Source organism: Giraffa tippelskirchi, chromosome 7, assembly GCF_054371585.1.
Source record: "Giraffa tippelskirchi isolate mGirTip1 chromosome 7, T2T-mGirTip1v1.2.pri, whole genome shotgun sequence".
Taxonomy (NCBI): Eukaryota; Metazoa; Chordata; class Mammalia; order Artiodactyla; family Giraffidae; genus Giraffa; species Giraffa tippelskirchi.
The window spans coordinates 100,852,928-100,873,050 of NC_137281.1; the positions used below are offsets into that span (position 1 = coordinate 100,852,928).

The 20,123-nt window shown below is 39.2% G+C and overlaps 1 protein-coding gene across 32 annotated transcripts in view; it reads right to left on the minus strand.

Moving 5' to 3' along the window:
- TTBK2 (tau tubulin kinase 2) overlaps positions 1–20,123 on the minus strand; it is a 134,293-nt gene that overhangs the window by 6,192 nt on the left and 107,978 nt on the right. For 15 of the 32 annotated variants that reach the window (XR_014058974.1, XR_014058978.1, XR_014058979.1 and 12 more), the window contains 5 exons: positions 19,863–20,079; positions 17,718–17,929; positions 15,368–15,956; positions 3,752–5,025; positions 811–1,244 (listed from right to left, as the gene is read on the minus strand). Coding sequence is in view for 26 of the 32 variants with exons in the window: in XM_081507847.1 (XP_081363973.1) it covers positions 811–1,244; positions 3,752–5,025; positions 15,368–15,956; positions 17,718–17,929; positions 19,863–20,079 (2,726 nt within the window). In the remaining 6 variants the exon portion in view is untranslated. Of the gene's footprint in view, positions 1–179; positions 1,245–3,751; positions 5,026–15,367; positions 15,957–17,717; positions 17,930–19,862; positions 20,080–20,123 lie in introns of those variants that run through there. The other 17 variants (XR_014058976.1, XR_014058975.1, XM_081507861.1 and 14 more) reach the window with 2 other exon arrangements.

Consider the following 20,123-nt stretch of genomic DNA (forward strand, 5'->3'; position numbering starts at 1 on the left):
AGTAGTACTATTTAGACTTTTCCTTCCTTAAGTTTCACCAGTTATTTTTCACAATAAAAATATACTAAGAACTGTTGCTCCAAAGATAAATATTAGGAGATTAAAAATAATTGGATTTTAAATTCTTAGCATGTGCTGCTAAAAGCACATTAGAATGTGTTAAAATAAGAGAGAATGGATCAGGTGCAAACACTAACTTTAATAAACGTGAAATCCAAGGAGGGTACTAGGAATGAAGCAAAGTAAAGGTGTGAACTCTCAATACACCAGATAAACACACCAGCCAAATGTATCCAAGCACTGGCTCCTCAGCACACACTCCTCACATACTCTTAATATTGGAGTGATTTTGACTCTCCAAGGTTGGGAAGTTTGGAAAGCAAATACTAGAAGTTTCACTTTTGCTATATAATCTTTGAGTAGAGCCTTAAAAAAAGCAGGCCATACCCCTTAAAATTCCAATCTACCACCTGCCTTCAACATTTTTGTTTCGAAGGCATCTAAAAACTGAGAGCTCATTTAACCAGTTGCACCCCCTTCAATTTTGCTGGATGGCCCCTTCCTATGCAAAGACACTGATTCCTGATCTGCTTGCTGCCTGCCTTAGGTAATTTCTTATCATATATTTATATCTTCTTATAAATATCTTATCATGTTACTTTCTTTTGCAAGAGAAGATCAACACTGATTTTTTTCTTTTTTAAATAGACAGTACAGGGACACACATGCATCAGATTTAGGAGGAAGATCGCACACCTTTCAGAGAGATGTGGCCCAGCTCCTATCTGCTGAGTTTACTGGCTGACTTACTCTTCCCTGGGGGGGCTTTAGCGCTGGCTGAGTGGTGGTGGAAGCTGCCGGATCCTTTCAGGCCATTCTTGCTGGGTTTGCAATGCTCCTGTTGGCAGGACCTCCTGGAGGAGGAAGATCCCGAGTGGCTGGGAGGTGACTTGCTTCTCCCCAGATGTGGGGATGAACTCCTCTGGTCATGGTGGGGCCGTCCAGCCCGAGATGGTGAGGAACTGGATGTGCGAGGCAAGGAAGAGCTTCGAGGAGAGGCACTGGGACTCCTGCGAGGGACAACTGGACTCTTGGGTGGTGTTTTTGGATTGTGAGGGGTTCCTGGACTCTTGCACTGCGTAGTGCTCCGGGGTTTCTGAGATCCATTTTGAAGAATTTGGGCCAGGCGGGAGAAAAGGTCTGAGTCGGAATTGCTACTCCCTAGGACTTTATATCTGCGGAGCCTTAAAAGAACAGAGAATAATTAGTTTCATTTTAATTCACTTCAGTGGAGACTAGAAAGTCACAATGTCCCCAGTCATAATATGTATGTATGTGTGTGTGTTAGTCGCTCAGTTGTGTCCGACTCTTTGCGACCCCATGGACTGTAGCCCACCAGGCTCCTTTGTCCATGGGATTCTCCAGGCAAGAATACTGGAGTGGGTTGCCATTTCCTTCTCCAATATGTAATCTGTATGATGTGAGTCCAAATCAGGAAACAGAGGACGCAGAGTTACTCTTGTATAACCCTGGACAAGTTACTTAACCTCTCCCAGCTTTGAATGCGAGTATTGTCTATCTCACAGGGTTACTGAGCAGTCAAGTGTTGTAAAGTACTTAACTGGATGTCTGCCATCCAGAAGCACTTATATGTTGTCAGTCCCCTTCCTCTTAGGGCACGTTAGCTCTTCCCATTTCAGGATTTACTTAATGAAATGTCTCTAGCATGTTAGCACGTGAGAGAAAGTAAACCATTTTGTTTAAGGCTTCTAGGACAGGAATTCTACATGCACTTATGCAAACATTAAACTCTACAATATGTCTTCAACACCAACTGTACTCACCAATAGCAGGAACTGCAGATAAAAATATATTTCAACTTCTTTAATAATTTCCAAAAGAAAAGAGTAGTCACTGGTTTCTCTGGGCCTCAGTTTCTGCCCCTCACAATAGCCTGTGATTCAGGAGAGCTGGGTTTGGGGACTGATTGCCTCTCTTACTGGCAACCAAGCTTGGGCCCAGAATTCCAAATATAGAAAATATTCATACGAATAGCAGTGTCTCCTCTGCCCTAAATGTCTTTCTGTCTTGGCCTATCTTAAATGCATTCAGTGTAAGAATTTAAACCTCAAACTGCTGACATGCCACTCTTTACAGAAGGAACCAGAAGAAAAACTTCCAAGTTGTATTGGCACCTCAGGATGCAGGTGACATATATAGCCACATCACCATCATGGGTCAGAACAAGTTACTGTTTTTTTTTTTCTCTAAATTTTCTCTCCTCTTTCTTCCCCATCATCTACCTATACTGACAAATGACAGGAATTCATTCTGGTTAAGCCTAACTTCATGGATCTTATAGTAAAACTATAAGAATGGAGTAAGACAATGCCTCTGTGCCAGGACCTATGTGGGAAAGCTGAGTTCCCACTGAATTCCTCAAGTTTCAGGCTGGTCAGCTGTGTAGTATCTGACACAATGCCACATATTTAGTTTTGTTATCAAGTCACCAAGTTCTTAACTTCTAACGGACATGCAAAGTTCTAAATAGTAAATGATAATTAAGATTTAGACCTGAGCTGCAGTCCAAAGCAGCTCAAGCCACAGATATACTATCTCTATTAAGCATAGACGCCAAGCAAAAGAGAAGCGGGGGATGGGTGAATACTGTTCATGGAATCATCTTTTTAAAATGTCTCAGCTAAATGACTGCACTGCTGTTTATTCATCACCGTTTTTCCTGTTGAAGTTCAGTCCCATGGTCATTTCAAGTCCAATGTTTACCTTCGAACCTGAAAGAAACCCTAAGGCACGTCAAAACTGAACTTACTTTAGGTAAGGATAGCAACTTCTGCTGAGTAATGATACAGATAGAACTTCACTTTAATATACTTCAGAAATCTTTGTAACAGATGCAGGCCTATTGTGTTATCTAAAACAGGCTATAATTTTCATGTAAATTTATTTTGATGTTCACTTTGCTTTTGTTAAGACTATCCTTTCACTTTCTTCTCCAAGGGTCTGGACCCTTCTACTTTGTGAAAAGTGAGTAATGGCTCCAAGGAAAGCACTTTTAATTGGTTTATTACTTCCCAATTATTTTCCCCTCTTCAAAATAAAATCACTCCCTGGTCAACTACAAATAAGAATATTTCAATAAACAAGCATACCATACAGTAAATATTAAGGCAATATCTTTATTATGTATGGTTGTATATATCATCAGATGTAGGGAAACTCCCTATAGGATTTTTTTATTTAATTCATTATCATTAGATAATATAACTGTTATCAGTATCTATTCATCAAATTATAGACAAGTATTCTTCCCTAGAACTTGACATCATAATGACATCTGTTATAACGGGATTCTGACTAGACAAAATTAGAAAATTACCAACTATCTTGTTAAAATGGACTGGGGAAGAGAACCTTTGTCACATGCTAATAAGCACTAAACAAAGTTCTTGACATATGCTACCAGATTTCCTCCTCCCAAAACAATGAAGCAAATATTTTACCCATCTTTCAGATAAGGAAATTTGGGTTCATACCACTAGAAAGTGGGAGAGCTAAGAATTAACTGGAATCAAACTGAACACTTCAACTACACTGTGCTATATGGCTTGGGAAAGACAGGGAAGGAAGTAGATGATCAGAAGCAGGCAATAAAGAAATGAAACCTTTGATATAATCAAGCAGACATAGAAATCATGCTGCACACTTAACAAAAGAGAGGACACAGCATTACCTGGCTTCTACTCCAGGTCTCACGGGTGGTTTTCCAGGTGGTGGCCGAGGCAAGAACTGAGATGGAGTTGAGCTATTGACTTGATCTGTGTTGACCCATGAAACTGGTCTTGGAATTTTGCTCTTTCTGGACTGGGAGATGATAGGTGCCAGAAAGCTGTCTTCGGCTGACCTACTCAGGTGTGAGTCTGCAGCCAGTCTTGAAAAGGGGGTGAAGACTTCCTCCTCGGAAAAAGGAGCAGGAACAGTGGCTAATCTCTCCTCTAGCAGTTTATCAGAGGCACTTGAGAGGTCCCCAAGGAGAGACCTGAGTTGCCTTTTCTCCACCAGGAGCTTGACAAGGTCTGGCTGGCAAGCTTTCTTTTGGAGGAGCTTTTCTTTTGCAGAGACTGGAGAGGATGAGTCAAAAGTTGAGTCTATCTCTTGTGCTAGAACAGGGATTCGGCTGTGTCTAGTTACAAAGGATGACCTAACCACATCCTTCCGGGATGGGGGACAGTGTTCACTCTCTGAAACAGGATTAAATAGCTCTCCATTTCTAGGGGCAATTTTCTCTTTCTTACCCTCTTGGTGCAAAAAAGTAGAAAGGTCTCCAGAATGATTCGGCAAGTCTTCACCCTTGATGTCAATCTCCTTAGATATCTTACTTTTTTGCATTGCTGCCACCTGGCCTATCTGCTCTTCAACATATGGGTCAATAACTCGTGGAGATATTTCTGACGGTCCAACTGCCAGAAGCTTCATTATCTCATGATTTTTGTCTTGATTTGGCACCACACTAAAAGTCTGTGTCTTTGTCACATCAAGAGGTTCAGTAGTAGCTGAGTGATCCCTTTCCATTGTTACCAAGTCTCCTGGGAGAGGGGAGATCTCAATATAATGCTGCACTTTACTTAACTTCTCGTCTTCATTATCTGACCCTACAAGAATGCTTTTCTCTTCCAATTCCCTTGGGAGGCCCTCAAATTCTCTCATAGCCAGTCTGTTATGGTCAGGAAGGTCTTTTGGTCCCAGGTCTTGGGATCTGTCATACTCTCTAATATTGGGTAACATGTCATGACCAATATGATCTATCTGAAGCCCCAAGTCTGTTCTGCTTCCTCCACTAGGAGGTTCGCCCTCTATCACAACCAAGCCAGAGAAGTTCTCCCTTGGAGAGTAAAGTTCCACAGTGGGCTCAATGGTATGAAGGTCTTTCTTTTCTGGCTGCTGACCATAATGAAAACTTCCTGAAGTTGACTGTGTAGATGCCACAGAAGGTCTTGGAATTGTAATCTGGAGAGGAGAAAAAAAGTTAAATGCAATCATGTGGAATTATAAATGATCCATGAGTTGAGATCTGACAGCTCAAATTCTAATTTTTTCTAAGAGGAACACAGATCCCAACTGGATTTGCCCAACTCATACTTCAAGTGAATAATTCTGAATAAAAATGCATGATACTCAAGCTCCCCTACTCGGAAACTGTACAGAGCAGCCTTCCTCTAAGTTCACCTCTGCCTTTTCTTCAGCCTGCTCTGTGTTCTGAAGAGTGAATTCTATTGCCTGCACTGTCCAGGCTCCCTGTGTTTGCCCAATGGGCAGCACCAACAGAGGATCAGAGAATTGGAGGAGAGAAAGATCTGGATGTTACTTCTCCTGGCTTCCTCCTGAGGGACTGCAGCTTTGGTGGTACATTGTAACACTCCTGGCCACAGTTTCTGTTATGTGGCCACCTCTCCTATAGATATGACTCTTTCCAGGTTCTGCTAACTGCCCTCTTCCTTCTCTTTCAGGACTCAGAAAATTGAATAGCTCCCTCTATTTCTGTTCCCGTTGGCTCGCTTAAACACTACCCACACATCTGTAAAAAGGTCCTTTCATTAAATTTTCTCCAAGTCCCTTTGACTGTCCCAGCTATCTCCTAACAGAATCCAGATACAGGATCATAGGGAAAAATTATTAGCAAATTATTTTAAGTTGAAAAACTCCAAATTTACATGCATTTATTGTTCCCATAAATTCTGCCAATCAATATTACTGATATTTTCCTATAAGCAAACATGAAGATGTTACTAATGTTTTGTATCTTAATTTTTTTAAGGTCAAGTTTATGATAAATGAAATTCTACCATCCTTTTACAAAGGTCATTTCAATTCTATATGAATAAGTGTCAATATTTAGTAAGAATGTCCTTTCTTAAGGACACCTACATCTTCACATTTATTAAAATGTGTAAGGAGGCAGAAAATGTCAACTACATAAACTGGTAAGAAAAAAGCCTTTTTGAGAAAGTAATTCAGATCATTTAATGAAGCCCATTAAGCTCTAATAAAACTATGGAAATTGGTCTGAAATCAAAGTGAAATGAATTTGGAGCTGCCACAGGAGATTTCACTCAGACCCCACCTCTAGTCCAATGACACTTAAGAAATCCATTTGCCTGGAGTCAGATAAGTTGTTTAGATCTGTTTCTCTGTGTGTCAGGAATACAGTTAGGTTTAAGAACGTGCAAGGCTTGCCCTAAGCCCAGCCCAGGGAGAAAACACCTAACTAATGTCCTGGAATAGCTCCTAAATGGAAACAGGGTCCTGCTAGGTTCTATCAGGTTAATTCAAGACAGGGTGAGTTCAGACATGAATTCTCACAATAAGCCCACACCTACAATGACATTGGGAAAGAGGTAGTAAGTTCTATTGGTGCTGTCACCCTTCAGGAAGTCACCTTATACCTGTACCTCTCTTTCATTATACTAAAGGCAGATGGCAAATTTCTAATATTTTTTTAAATGATTTTGAAACTAAAATTTATAGTTATTTACTCTTCAAAATTTACTTTTTAAGACCCGAGAGTGATCGTGATGAGAAAAGCAGATATGAAATGGTATTCAATACCAAATAACTAGGGAGATGACTATATTTACATTCAAAATAAACCAACCGTCTTTTCATTTTTATATGTAATTTCAAGTACATTAGCCAAAATGAAATCAGCATTATTTACAAAAGTAACACTCCATTGGTCTTCTAGGATTGAAGTTAGGGAATCAATGTACTTTTGAGCTTAATTCATCTGAATTCAGGATACATATGTATGTGTATGTGTGGTGCGACACAAGAGGTGATAATCTTGTATACAGAAAAGATATATGAACCACCAGACAGAAGAATTAATTTTCTTGAAAAGATTCTGAGAAATTATGATAAACTGCATAAATTACTGTCATATAATATTTATATGGCACTTTAATTTATAAAATATTCCTAAAATCATTTTTACTGATTCCATGTCATACCTGCTTGGTATTTTAATTGAGTACTTTTACTAACAGAAATTTTACAAATGAAGAAAAACACAGTAAAAATAAAAGTCAGGGACAGGATTCTAGGATTTTGAAAGTCCTTCACAGCAAAGCCTACTGACTTGTACTATACACTCTTAAATGAAGTCTTGGAAACTGAGTCTGAAAAACAAAAAAAATCCACAAAACATTAAGATGAGCAAAACCAAAGATCAATAGCTGCAAGCAGAAAAAAAGAAAGCTAATTCTAAGTATAGATGGAAACAGCTTCCTTAACATTAGACTAGAAAGAGACAAAAGCAATTCCTATACTCGGGACATTCTACAAATAGGCTAAATTAATGATCTTCCAGTAAGCTATATGCATCTTTTAAAGGTTTACTTCTCTAATTCACAAACATTTCATTAAGGCATGAATTCAATCATTTCCTTTCTTCTGTTCTCTAATTGTATCAGTACACCTTTCTACAGAACTAGAAAATGACCTCAATTTTTTCCATTTCGTTCATATTTTCTTATTTTTATTAATGCCTAGTACTGAGTGTGACTAATATCAGTCTCACTACTTTTTAGTTCAGGTAAAGAAGCCTCATTATTTTACAGTTACCTGATGTTTAGAACTGGCCACACAGTAAGAGACAAACTGCAAATCAACTATTTGCATTTTAACTTACAAATTATCCTTTTCCTTTCCTCTCATTCAAGGATAGTAATGCTATTAAGATAATAAAAACTGTGGAAAATTCAACATCCATACCAAATAGTCTCTCTTCCAAATGAAAGCAATGTGGTATATGAAATATCTATATTTCATTTTGTTTTTCTAACAAATAATTTAGAAGAGACAGAGGTGGTAATTTATGGGTTCCTACTACAGGAAGAATAACTGAGTTATAGGAACAAATTCTGGGCCTATTAAAGAAATTAAAATTTAACCATTCAAATTTCTTTGGGCTATTCAAATTTCACTGTAGACTTCTTTTGTTTAAAGCGTCTTTATATATAATACTTTACACAAGTGCCAAAAACTATGAGTAAAGGTTTTTTTAAAAGTCCCAGAAAAGACAGATTGAAATAAGTATTTCTTGGCTGGCCTATAATTATGTATCACACACATGGCTACAGGATTTAATAATTTTCAAGCCCCTTCATACAATATTGGAAGACACTTTCGGGATAAACAGAGTCCAACTATCCCCAACTTCCACAACCTATAGGTTTCTATCACAGCATCTATCATACTTAAATAGTGAGAACGGGCTTTGAATTCTTGATCCCTAGTACCAGACACATAGTAGATGCTCAATAAAGGTTGAATATATGAGTAAATCAACACTGGATGCCTGGGTTCCTTCCATGAAGCCTCTCCTAAGTGACAGTCCAGTCTTTCATTTGAACAATTCACAAATGGGCTTTTTTTACTCCCCAAATTGGTCCACCCAGTCTTTAGTCTTTTCTGACTATTCATGGATTAAATTACACTATCATATATGAAAGATGACACTGTGAAAGTGCTGCACTCAATATGCCAGAAAATATGGAAAACTAAGCAGTGGCCACAGGACTGGAAAGGTCAGTTTTCATTCCAATCTCAAAGAAAAGCAATGCCAAAGAATGCTCAAACTACCACACAATTGCACTCATCTCACATGCTAGTAAAGTAATGCTTAAAATTCTCCAAGCCAGGCTTCAGCAATACGTGAACCGTGAACTTCCAGATGTTCAAGCTGGTTTTAGAAAAGGCAGAGGAACCAGAGATCAAATTGCCAATATCCGATGGATCATCGAAAAGCAAGAGAGTACCAGCAAAACATCTATTTCTACTTTATTGACTATGCCAAAGCCTTTGACTGTGTGGATCACGATAAACTGGAAAATCCTGAAAGAGATGGGCATACCAGACCACCTGACCTGCCTCCTGAGAAACCTGTATGCAGGTCAGGAAGCAACAGTTAGAACTGGACATGGAACAACAGACTGGTTCCAAATAGGGAAAGGAGTACGTCAAGGCTGTATATTGTTACCCTGCTTATTTAACTTATATGCAGAGTACATCTTGAGAAACGCTGGGCTGGAGGAAGCACAAGCTGGAATCAAGATTGCTGGGAGAAATATCAATAACCTCAGATACGCAGATGACACCACCCTTGTGGCAGAAAGTGAAGAACTAAAGAGCCTCTTGATGAAAGTGCAAGTGGAGAGTGAAAACATTGGCTTAAAGCTCAACATTCAGCAAACTAAGATCATGGCATCCGGTGCCATCACTTCATGGCAGATAGATGGGGAAACAGTGGAAACAGTGGCTGACTTTATTTTTCTGGGCTCCAAAATCACTGCAGATGGTGACTGCAGCCATGAAATTAAAAGATGCTTACTCCTTGGAAGGAAAGTTATGACCAACCTAGATAGCATATTAAAAAGCAGAGGCATTACTTTGCCAACAAAGGTCCGTCTAGTCAAGGCTATGGTTTTTCCAGTGGTCATGTATGGATGTGAGAGCTGGACTATAAAGAAAGCTGAGTGCCAAAGAATTGATGCTTTTGAACTGTGGTGGTGGATAAGACTGTTGAGAGTCCCTTGGACTGCAAGGAGATCCAACCAGTCCATCCTAAAGGAGATCAGTCCTGCGTGTTCATTGGAAGGACTGACGTTGAAGCTGAAACTCCAATACTTTGGCCACCTGATGCGAAGAGCTGACTCACTGGAAAAGACCGTGATGCTGGGAAAGATTGAGGGCAGGAGGAGAAGAGGACGACAGAGGATGAGATGGCTGGATGGCATCATCGACTTGATGGACATGGGTTTGGGTGGATTCAGGGAGTTGGTGATGGACAGGGAGTCCCGGCGTGCTGTGGTTCATGGGGTTGCAAAGAGTTGGACATGACTAAGCGACTGAACTGAACTAATATGTATATATATATACATATAATATATTGTTGTATACATATAATACATATAATGTATCATGTGTATATATATGTGTGTGTATATATATATATATATATACATATAAATAATTCTAGTGATGTAAACTCATAGAAAGAAAACTTTTTTATACTTATAATGACCCAAATTTCCAGATCAAAAATACAAATCCATGGTCAGACAGAGGACATTTAGTTACTACCTAGTCAATGCAGAACTTCCACAAAATCCATTTCAAGTCATGTCTGACTCTGCAACCCCATGGACTGTAGCCCACCAGGCTCCTCTGTCCATGGGATTCTCCACGTAAGAATACTGGAGTCGGTTGCATGTCCTCCTCCAGGGGATCTTCCCGACCCAGGGACTGAACCTGCATCTCTTATGTCTCCTGCATTGGCAGGCAGGTTCTTTACCACTAGTGCCACCTGGTAAGCAATCAACCAGGTGGCAATCAATCCAAAAAGTTTTTACCTTTCCATACTATTAAAGTATACATTTATCAACATATTACATGGCTCATTCACTTTTTAGTGGAAACTGAGTAACTCTGTGAGCTTTAATGTAGTCACTCTAGGTGTACAAGGGCTCCAAATATTCAGTGGACACTAGAAAAGTCACATGAAGCTACTATTTCAGGTAAGCTGCACGACTGAACTGTCTCTCATGTCTTCATTGAGATTTTCACAATTCACAATGCAAGCCCTCATATTTGACTGAACTAATTGCAAAGCCTCCTCACTGGCTGCCCCAGCCATTCTCTCTACATGGCTCGCACAGACCATGTTACTCCCCTCCCTCAAACCTGGCAATTTCTTGTCCTGCAGCCCATACACCTCAGCATCGTAGGCCAACGTCCTTTATCACCTTACGTGTGCAGCTCATCTTCAGCTTCCTTCCTTTCCACTACCATTCTGGCTTACTTATTTAAATACTCTGAATTTTGGTGTTTCAAGCCTCTGTGCCTTTGTACATGCTGAGATCTTTGCTTGACACCCCTGCATCTCCTTCCAGCAAACTTATCCTTCAAAGTTCTCTTGTTTTTGAAAGTAATGTATCTTCACCATAGTAAAGACCCTGATGCTGGGAAACACTGAGGGCAAGAGGAGAACGGGGCAACAGAGGATAAGATGGTTAGATGGCATCACTGACTCAATGGACATGAGTTTGAACAAACTCTGGGAGACACTCAGGGAAGCCTGGTGTGCTGCAGTCCATGGGGTCGCAAACAGTCAGACGCGACTTAGTGACTAAACAACAATGGTAAATAAAATCAGAAAATAAGAGACAATTAAAACACCCAACATTGCATGCTTCTGTCCTAGGCAGATTTATCTATATCCTCATTTGTGTACACAGCTCCACCATAATCACCTCATGTGGTTTAAGGAAACTGTTTAGATTCAGGTCTTCACTGTCAACCTAACAGGGTGGTACCAATTGTTTATCCCTAAGGTTTAGCATAAAACCTGGAACTTAGCAGACACTTAATAAACTGAAGGACTGAAAAGAACAGAATTAAGGCAATGCAGTCAACTGCTGACCTGAATCTCCTAGTACTGGTATTAGTAATTCCTGTAACACAGTCAGAGTAATCCTCTTAATAGATGCTGACAGACAGACAGATTACAAAAATATTATGTGACTCTTCTTGTCCTGCTCCCTCCCTGTGCATTATTTTACACCCCCAACCCCTGCTTTCTTCTTCTCAATGTCTGAGAAAAAAGTCAATGAGTAAAGTTCTTCAGTAAGTTACAGTCCCCTGTCTGTGTGACTTAATAGAATATGGCAGAAATGATGATTGCCCCTTCTGAGATTAGGTTATAAAAGACAGTGTGGCTTCTACCTTGGTGGAGGCTGTTCTCTCTACCACCAAGCCTCCCCCATCTCTCTTTCTCTCCTTACTCACTGAAAAAGCTAGCTGCCATGTCAAGTATGGAAAGCCTGAGTGGTGAGGAACTGAAGCCTCTGGCCAACACTCAGTGAGGAACTGAGGCCTGCGAACAACTACGTGAATGGCCTTGGAAGTGGATCTTCCCAGCCCAGTCAAACCATATGATGATTTTCCTAGCTAATAGCTTGGTAGCAACCTCATGAGAAACCCTGAGCCAGAAATAACAGACTAAGCCACTCCTGTACTCCCAACCCTCAGAAAAAGTGTGAAATAACAACTATTGTTTAAACAGTATTCTTGCCTGGAAAATTCCACAGACAGAAGAACCCGGAGTGCTACAGTCCATGGGGCTGCAAAGAGTCAGACACAACTGAGCTAAATTTGGGGTACTTTGTTACATAGCAGTAGGTAACATATAGCTGGTATTATTATTCTCCAGTCACATTTATACTGTTTGCAAAGTAAAATGAAGCACTGTCTTTCTAAAGGACTGCCTAGAACCAAGAGATCATGTGGTACAATCTGGCATGATATTCTGTAAGGAATAACTCTTCCATTTCCATATTAAGACTCAAGTCCAACTTCTCCCTACCAATAGTGATTACCTAACACCACATGAACTGGTCACCTTCTTTCCTACAATCACTGCCATTCTGGTCCAGTAGTCAGACCTCTTTCAGAGCAGTTATTTTAGTTTCCTTCTCTACACTTGTTCATTTATGCCAGCTTAATTTTGCCTCTCCATTTGCTAATCAAAACATAATTTACTATCTTTCCTATAAACCAAAGCTTAGTCTTATTTTGCTCCCTGTAAATCTGTCGTTCAGCATCTTTTTAGAAATGATTAGTAGTGTGTTCAACTTCATAATCATTTACCCTAATGGGGAAAAATCTAATTTGCAAAACTAACCCCAAACCACTTTCTTTTCAATCTAGCAAATTTATCCATCTTTCAAAATATATTATCTAAAAATTTTATACATGCTATGTGATAACTAGTGGTTTTATGTGTATGGATAAGGAAAGCGCTAAACAAAGTTCATAAATCTGTGCTAAGAAATGGAGAGAATTAAAGAGAGCTGAAGTTCTCATCAGTTAATTTAATATGCTAGCTATATTTGTAATACAGATAAACTTTGCACTGCCTATTTTCGTAGGTCTTACATATTTTAAGATACCAGGACATTTTCCTTTCACATTATCATAACAAACAAGCAAGCTTGAATGAAAAAGATATAAACTGTTTCCCATCAGGATATGTCATAATTTAAAATATTCAGATAGAGTGGTAAAGTGTGTTTTATCATATTATCTAAGCTAGAGCATATAAACAAAGCTACAAAAGATCTAGAGAGACTAACTGGTAGTACTCCCTATTTAATATGTCTGCAGTTAAGTTAGGGAAGTAATACTATCTGCTTGCAAAAGTAAACTCTGAATGTAGGCCACAAGAAAAGAATCAAGATATATTTTTATCCCAAGCTCCCCAAAATGAAGGAAATGGTAAGTTCAGTACCTTAGACATAAGCATACAATTGATGCAGCTTATATTTAAGAGACCTTCAGTTAAGAAAAAGATTTTTATTTAAAGATATCTGTAAATAAGTTCAAATGCATACTATCAAATATAATATACAGGTCTTTCAAAAGCTTGATAGAGAAAACATTGCAGATAGTGTTAAGAGAATCATGAGAACAATTTTAATGGACAGAACAGTATTGATGGGAGAGAGTAAAAAACACCAGGTGGAAGGGAGTCAAGGCAAGCCTTTATGAAGGGAAGCACAGCAGAATGCTGTTGGAAAAATACTTGAGCAAGTGAGTGTATAGCTAAAAGGGTCAAAGAAAAGAAACTGAATCTGGCAAGGGGGAAAGGGAATGAATGGAAAGAGGCAGCAGGGAGGGCTGTGGAAAAAGAAATTCAGGGAAGGGAGGATCCGCCTCTAGCCCATAGGTACCTCTGTACAATTTGGAAAAGGATGCCCCTCAAAGAGGCAACAGCCCTGCACAAAGATGCACAGTTCAGTCTGCAAAGTTTGGGCCAGATTTCAGCCCCAACTTGTTCCCTTGGCTAGGTCATTTTATGCAGTTAATGACTTGTAAAGAAGGAAAGACTGACTAACTCTGATGAAGAAAGAGACAAGCATTTATTTCTCTATTTTGAAGTGCCGGTAAATTCCTACAGAGCTGTACACAAAATCAAATTTTGTTGCCTCTTCTTAGTATCTTACACCTGCATGTGTAGTTCTAACCAAAAACATTTCAGCTTGGGGAACAATGCTGTTACTGGTGAGCTGGAAGAGATGGTTGCTAGATGATAGTGGCATTTAAGGAAACCTGGTACTCCACCCATCTAAGCAGATATACCTGCTCTGGCCTGAGATTTGCATACAGTTCCTTATGGCCTATGGATATGGCTTTGGTGGGTCTCATGTAGTCAAAGAGGGCACCAATGCTTACTGATAAGAACAGGGTAACAGGTATCCCCATCTAAATGCCCAGACTTAGTGCAAAGAGTAGAGTTTCCTCAAAATGTTCCTTTGAAGGCCTGTATCACAATTATCTTCAACTGCTTGTTAAAATGCAGATTCCTGGGTTCTCACTCTCCCAGACCTCCTGAAGCAGAAGCTATGGAAGTGAGGCTGGGACTCTATTTTGTGAACAATGGACATTAAAAGTGGAGAACTACTATCAAAATAAAAATTAAATGTGGAAAAAAAGTTGGAAAACCACTGTTTAAAAGGAATGTAAAATATGAGAAATTTCTGGGTGAAGGTTATGTAGAAGAAACAAAAAATGATACCTAGTAACAGTGTACAGTATAAAGTATAAACCATGAATGGTTAAATATATGCCATCTTCATATAAAATATAAAAAATTTCTAGAATTACAAATTTTTAAAAATCATTATTACATATACACACATAGATACTTCTTGGGGTCTAATTATGTTATTCTGAAATTAGGTTATAATGACATTTCACATATTAGGTTGCTTATCCTGTCAGAAAACCACCACACTTGAGAAATTTCACATTGGGAGATTAACTACAGAACTTAGCCCAGACATCATTCCCTGACAGTGAAAGTGAAAGCTGCTCAGTTGTGTCCTACTCTTTGCAACCCCGTGGACTATACATACAGTCCATGGAATTCCCCAGGCCAGAATACTAGAGTGGGTAGCCTTTCCCTTCTCCAGGGGGGTCTTCCCAACCCAGGGATCGAACCCAGGTCTCCCGCATTGCAGATTCTTTACCAGCTGAGCCACAAGTAGGGAAGCCCAACAGTACTGGAGTGGGTAGCCTATCCCTTCTCCAGCGGATCTTCCTGACTCAGGAATTGAACTGGGGTCTCCTGCATTGCAGGCAGATTCTTTACCAACTGAGCTATCAGGGAAGCCCCATTCCCTTATACCCATGTGCCTAACTTAGACCTCTGCTGAGAAATCTTAGTTGATAAATCCTTTTTTAATAGCACCTTGAGTGGATGACAGAAAAATGACAGGAGCCAGTAACTTACCGCTGTAAGGGGTCCTTCCGCTTGCGCCTCCATTGGACTTGTGGGTGTCACTGTAATAAACTGACTAGCAGCTCCAGCCTGGAGTTCTAGCCTATCTGTATATTGCTCTGAAGCAGCAGTGGCAGGGCACTCCCCAGAAAGCACAAAGACCACACCTGAGGTTTCCTTCTTTAAATGATCATTTTCTGCCCAAGGACCCAGTTGGAGCTTTTCATCTTGAGGCGACTCCTCTAAGACTTGGAGGACTTCGGGCTCCTCATCAGAAGGGCTTCCAGTTGTTTTATGGCCTAAAGCCTCATTTGTCCTAAAGTCCTGAAGGTCCTGTTCCTTGTCCACAATCACCCATTCTTTGGAATCAACCTCCTGCTTGCAGGAGCTCAGGTTAACAGCTACAAATCCATTGCTGCCACCACCATCTGCCTGCTCAGGAGTGTTGGCAGAGGCAGGCTTGGAAGCATCTGGAAGATATTCTTCATCATAGTGCCAGATGTGGTCGGCACGGGACACAGCTGGAACACAAGGCTTATGAAGCAGAGCAGGGACAGTCGATTCTTTTCCTGCACTGGGATCTTTCTGCATTTTCTCCAAGCTTAAGAAAATGAGTACAAGTTACTTACTTGTCCTAGGGAAAATATTTACTATATAACCTATATGCTCTATACAGAACTAATATTTACCAATAGATGAGAGAAAACAATATGGATAAAGCATTAGGAACATTTCACAAGCTAATAATGCTCTTCCCCGCCTGTCATAATCCTGACAGAGCCCATGGGAGGAAGATGACTCTCCTGTTGCCAGTCAGGAGAGAATCTTAACCAGGTTAACTAGGGTGACTTGTGTGATACATTTCATCTTTGCTTTGCCAAGGCAATCACACTGCCCTCTTCTCTCTGCTCTGACGGGCTGAGGGAAAACTTACCAGGGGTTTTTGCCTCAGCAGAGGCCCTACAAAAAAGGAAATGAGGATGCCAATATGCATCAGGCAAATACTTTCTGAACTTGTTTTGTCTTCAGAGAGGTATATAAATGTATATTCATTCAAATAAACTCCTCCAAAGACAGGGCTAGGCAATAATGAGACTGGTGGTATTTGGCTGCACTGGCTTCTGAGAAGTGCTCTCACCTTCAGGGAAGCAGCTGAAGCAATACCCTGTTCCTCTCCTTTGTAATCAGGTGCTTCAATTCCTTCCACTGTTCCCAACTCATTCAAGGTTTTTGGCTTGAGTTCATTTTCTCGGAGTACTTCTGTTCTCAACTCTGTCTTGTCTCTCAGCTCTTCCCTCAGCATAGACCCTCTTTTAGTTCCATTCTTTTGTTAGACTAATTCTTTCCCAAACTAAGCTTTTATCCCTATCACACTTTTATTTTTATTCCCAATCTCATGCACAACTGAAAATGTTTAAACACTGTCTAGGCACATCCTTTTGATCACATCACCGTGTAGACACAAGCTTACATCACATAGCTGTGAAAATGAATGAATGAGTACCATGTGAAGAATACACAGCTATGAAGTACTGCTTAAATGGAAGCTAGACTGGACTAGGCCAGAAGTGGCTGAACTGTCTTCAGACACCATAACTACTATGTTAGTCAAATACATGGTACTTTTAACCTCATATTTCATTACTGATAGTAGTCACCAGGGATATAAACTGAAGGATGTTACTATTATTAAAGCCACTCAAGTCTTAATATTGCCAAAGCCTTCTATAATTCAAAAATATATCTGAAGTTCTTTTCAAAGTTTTCAGTTTTTTTTTTTAATCACAAATGGAGATAACAGGCCTTATAACCATGAACTACAAACAGTGGTTACCTACGTATATAGCTCTCTAAAACGCCATATTTCCTTTTGTCTAGGTAGAACGATAAACAATCACATCTCTTTTTCCTACAGCATTTATTCATAGAAGACTTTCATTGACTTGAACTGCCTATCACTTGTATATATATTACTTTTTTCCCTGCTTCATGTACTCTTTGACCTTCTTGCCTATTGCCGTCTTTCCTAGGCCCTCTCTAACTTACACTCCTCCATTCCAATAAGAGAAATCACCTTCCAAACAACGCCACTTCAAAATGTTCATTTAATTCCCACCTAGTCTTAAGAGGTTACCAGCTCCCACAGCCAAAGGCTCTACGTTACAGAACTGGGAACAATATTAGAAAGAAAGTCACATTAAGAATGAGAATGTTAACTAAAAAACATGGATGATGATGGTACCTTTATCAAATTAGCATTACAAAAATGCAAGAACTCCTTATTTGAAAAATTTTACATAATAGAAATTAACAATAACAATAGTATTTTAGTTGCTTTGAAAAAAGAAAAACTATTTTATACCAGGTTTCAAGAAACTTGTCAGTATCTGGCTTTGGTTCCAAAGCCAGGCGTTTCTCCAGCTCAAAGCTGTGGATAGAACGTAACTTTCGCACCAATGGAACATCTCTGTCTGGCTGAGTAATCTCTGAGCGGACACGAATTGGGGAACCGAGGCTTGGAGCATTCAGAATACCATTTGCTTGACCATGGCTATTTTCTTCTTCAGTAGCAGCCTAGGCAAAACATTAAAGAAAACCATGAAAAACATTCTAGTCACTATACATGGTAGGAATCATTGAAGTCTTTCAATATAAGCAAGTGTTTGAGATGTTTTTTCAGAAGATTAGGATATTTTGGCTAGTTTAATTCATTTCTATTAGTCTATTAATCCTTTATTAAATAAGTTTTCCAAATTTATTCTCAGATTCAGTATTTTAGTGTTTTATATTTTGGTGAAGTAATGCCATTTGTAGCAACATGGATGGACCTCAAGATTATTATACTAAGTGAGGTAAGTCAGATAGAGAAGACAGATGCTGTATGGTATCACTTTTATGTGAAATCTAAAATATGACGCACATAAACTTATCTATGAAACAGAAAGACTCACATGGAGAACAGACTCATTGTTGCCAGGGGGAGGGGGTTGGGGGTAGGGTGGAGTGGTAAGCTGTGGTTAGTAGATGCAAACTATTATGTATGGAATGGATAAACAACAAGGCCCAACCACATAGCACAGAGAACTATATTAAGTATCCTATGATAAACCATAATGGTGAAGGATATTTTAAAAAGAATATACATGTATATATATGCATGCATAACTGAATCACTTTGCTGTAGAGCAGAAATTAATGCAACATTATAAATCAATTATACTTCAATTTTTAAAAAATTAAAAAAAAAAAAAAGAGTTAAAAAAAGAAAAAAAAAGAACAGTTTGTTCCCAGGAATTCCCTGGTGGTCCTGTGGGTAGGACTCAGAGCTTTCACTGCCTTGGGTCCAGGTTCAATCCAAGATTGGGCAACTAAAATTCCTGCAAGCCACACAGACAAAAAGAAAAAGAACAGTTTGCTTCTTGTACTATAAAGACAGACAGAGGTGACACTACAAAAATCTGACACCAACTTCCTGACTACTTTTCACTACTTATTCCTGATTACTACTAGTCCAGAAAGTTCTTACCAACAGCCAGACACACAGGGCGGCACATCACATCAACGCAGAGAATGTTTCTGCAAATAACTCTCATATTCTGTTAATTTTTTAAAATTACATAGTTTGAAAATAGAGTATGTATTGTCCAAAGGTAGGCCAAGCTCCTCAGAAGTGATCACAAAGATTCTTTTTAGGATATATTTCCCATTCATAAAGAATGACTAGCCAACTCTCTATCAATCATGTTAACAGATATCAACCAGGAGTCTCATTTTACACCTGTAAATGTTAACCTCCTTCCCAACTAAATCATTATTAAAAAAGAGGACGTACCAAAAACTAACTTATTTGTAATTCACTGTCCCTCCATCCCATTTATCTTCATCTTATTGTCCATGAAAATAGAAATGACTAGAAACAGTAAAACTGAAGAGAAATTTAGGGACAATCTACCCCAAGATAGTATACTAAAAATCATTTAATTCAGAAATCTGTATCTCTCCCCATACTTACAAGTGGACCTGCTTCCAATTCTAATGAAGAAAAAAATCATGTTACTTATTCAAAATGTACTTTGTCAGTTCATGACCAATTTGATGCTTTCCACTTCCAACCCTCATTTCCTCTCCTCCATTTGAGACAGTTTTCAGAATGAACACTCAGACCTCCATTGGTCTCCACTATGGAAGAGGACCAGAGTTTTGCTGTTTTATTTGGAAAGACCATTAAATTCTGTTCTATAGATTTATCTTCTTTTAGACTCTGCCTCTGGTTACTTTTTTAAAACTACCTTAATCTTCCACAAAATATAAGATGAAGATTTTTTAATGTCCACACCTGAGTGCTACGGGCAAAAACTAACCAAAAAATACTGCAATCATTAATACATACATAACTAGCAACAGAGTGTTCTGCTTATTCAAAATTGAGAATCATGATACTCTGCTAAACCAATAGGAGAAAAATAAGACAGAAAAAGATATCATTTCCTATGCAAGAAATACACACCTTACAAATCCCAAGCTTTATCTTATTCCTGTTGGTATCCATCTCTTCCCAGACATCCTTCTCCTGGTGACGAGGGTGTCCCAGAGACCCAGGCAATTTATCTGGTGACACACCAACAGGGATGCCATTTTCTCCATCACTAAGCTGTTCATCTGGAAACACCTCATCTGTATTTTCTCGAAGCATATCTCCTGGGATGGGAGTGGCGTTGGCAATTCTGAAAGTTATAAATGAAAAAAAGAAAGAAAAAAAGGCAGAAGG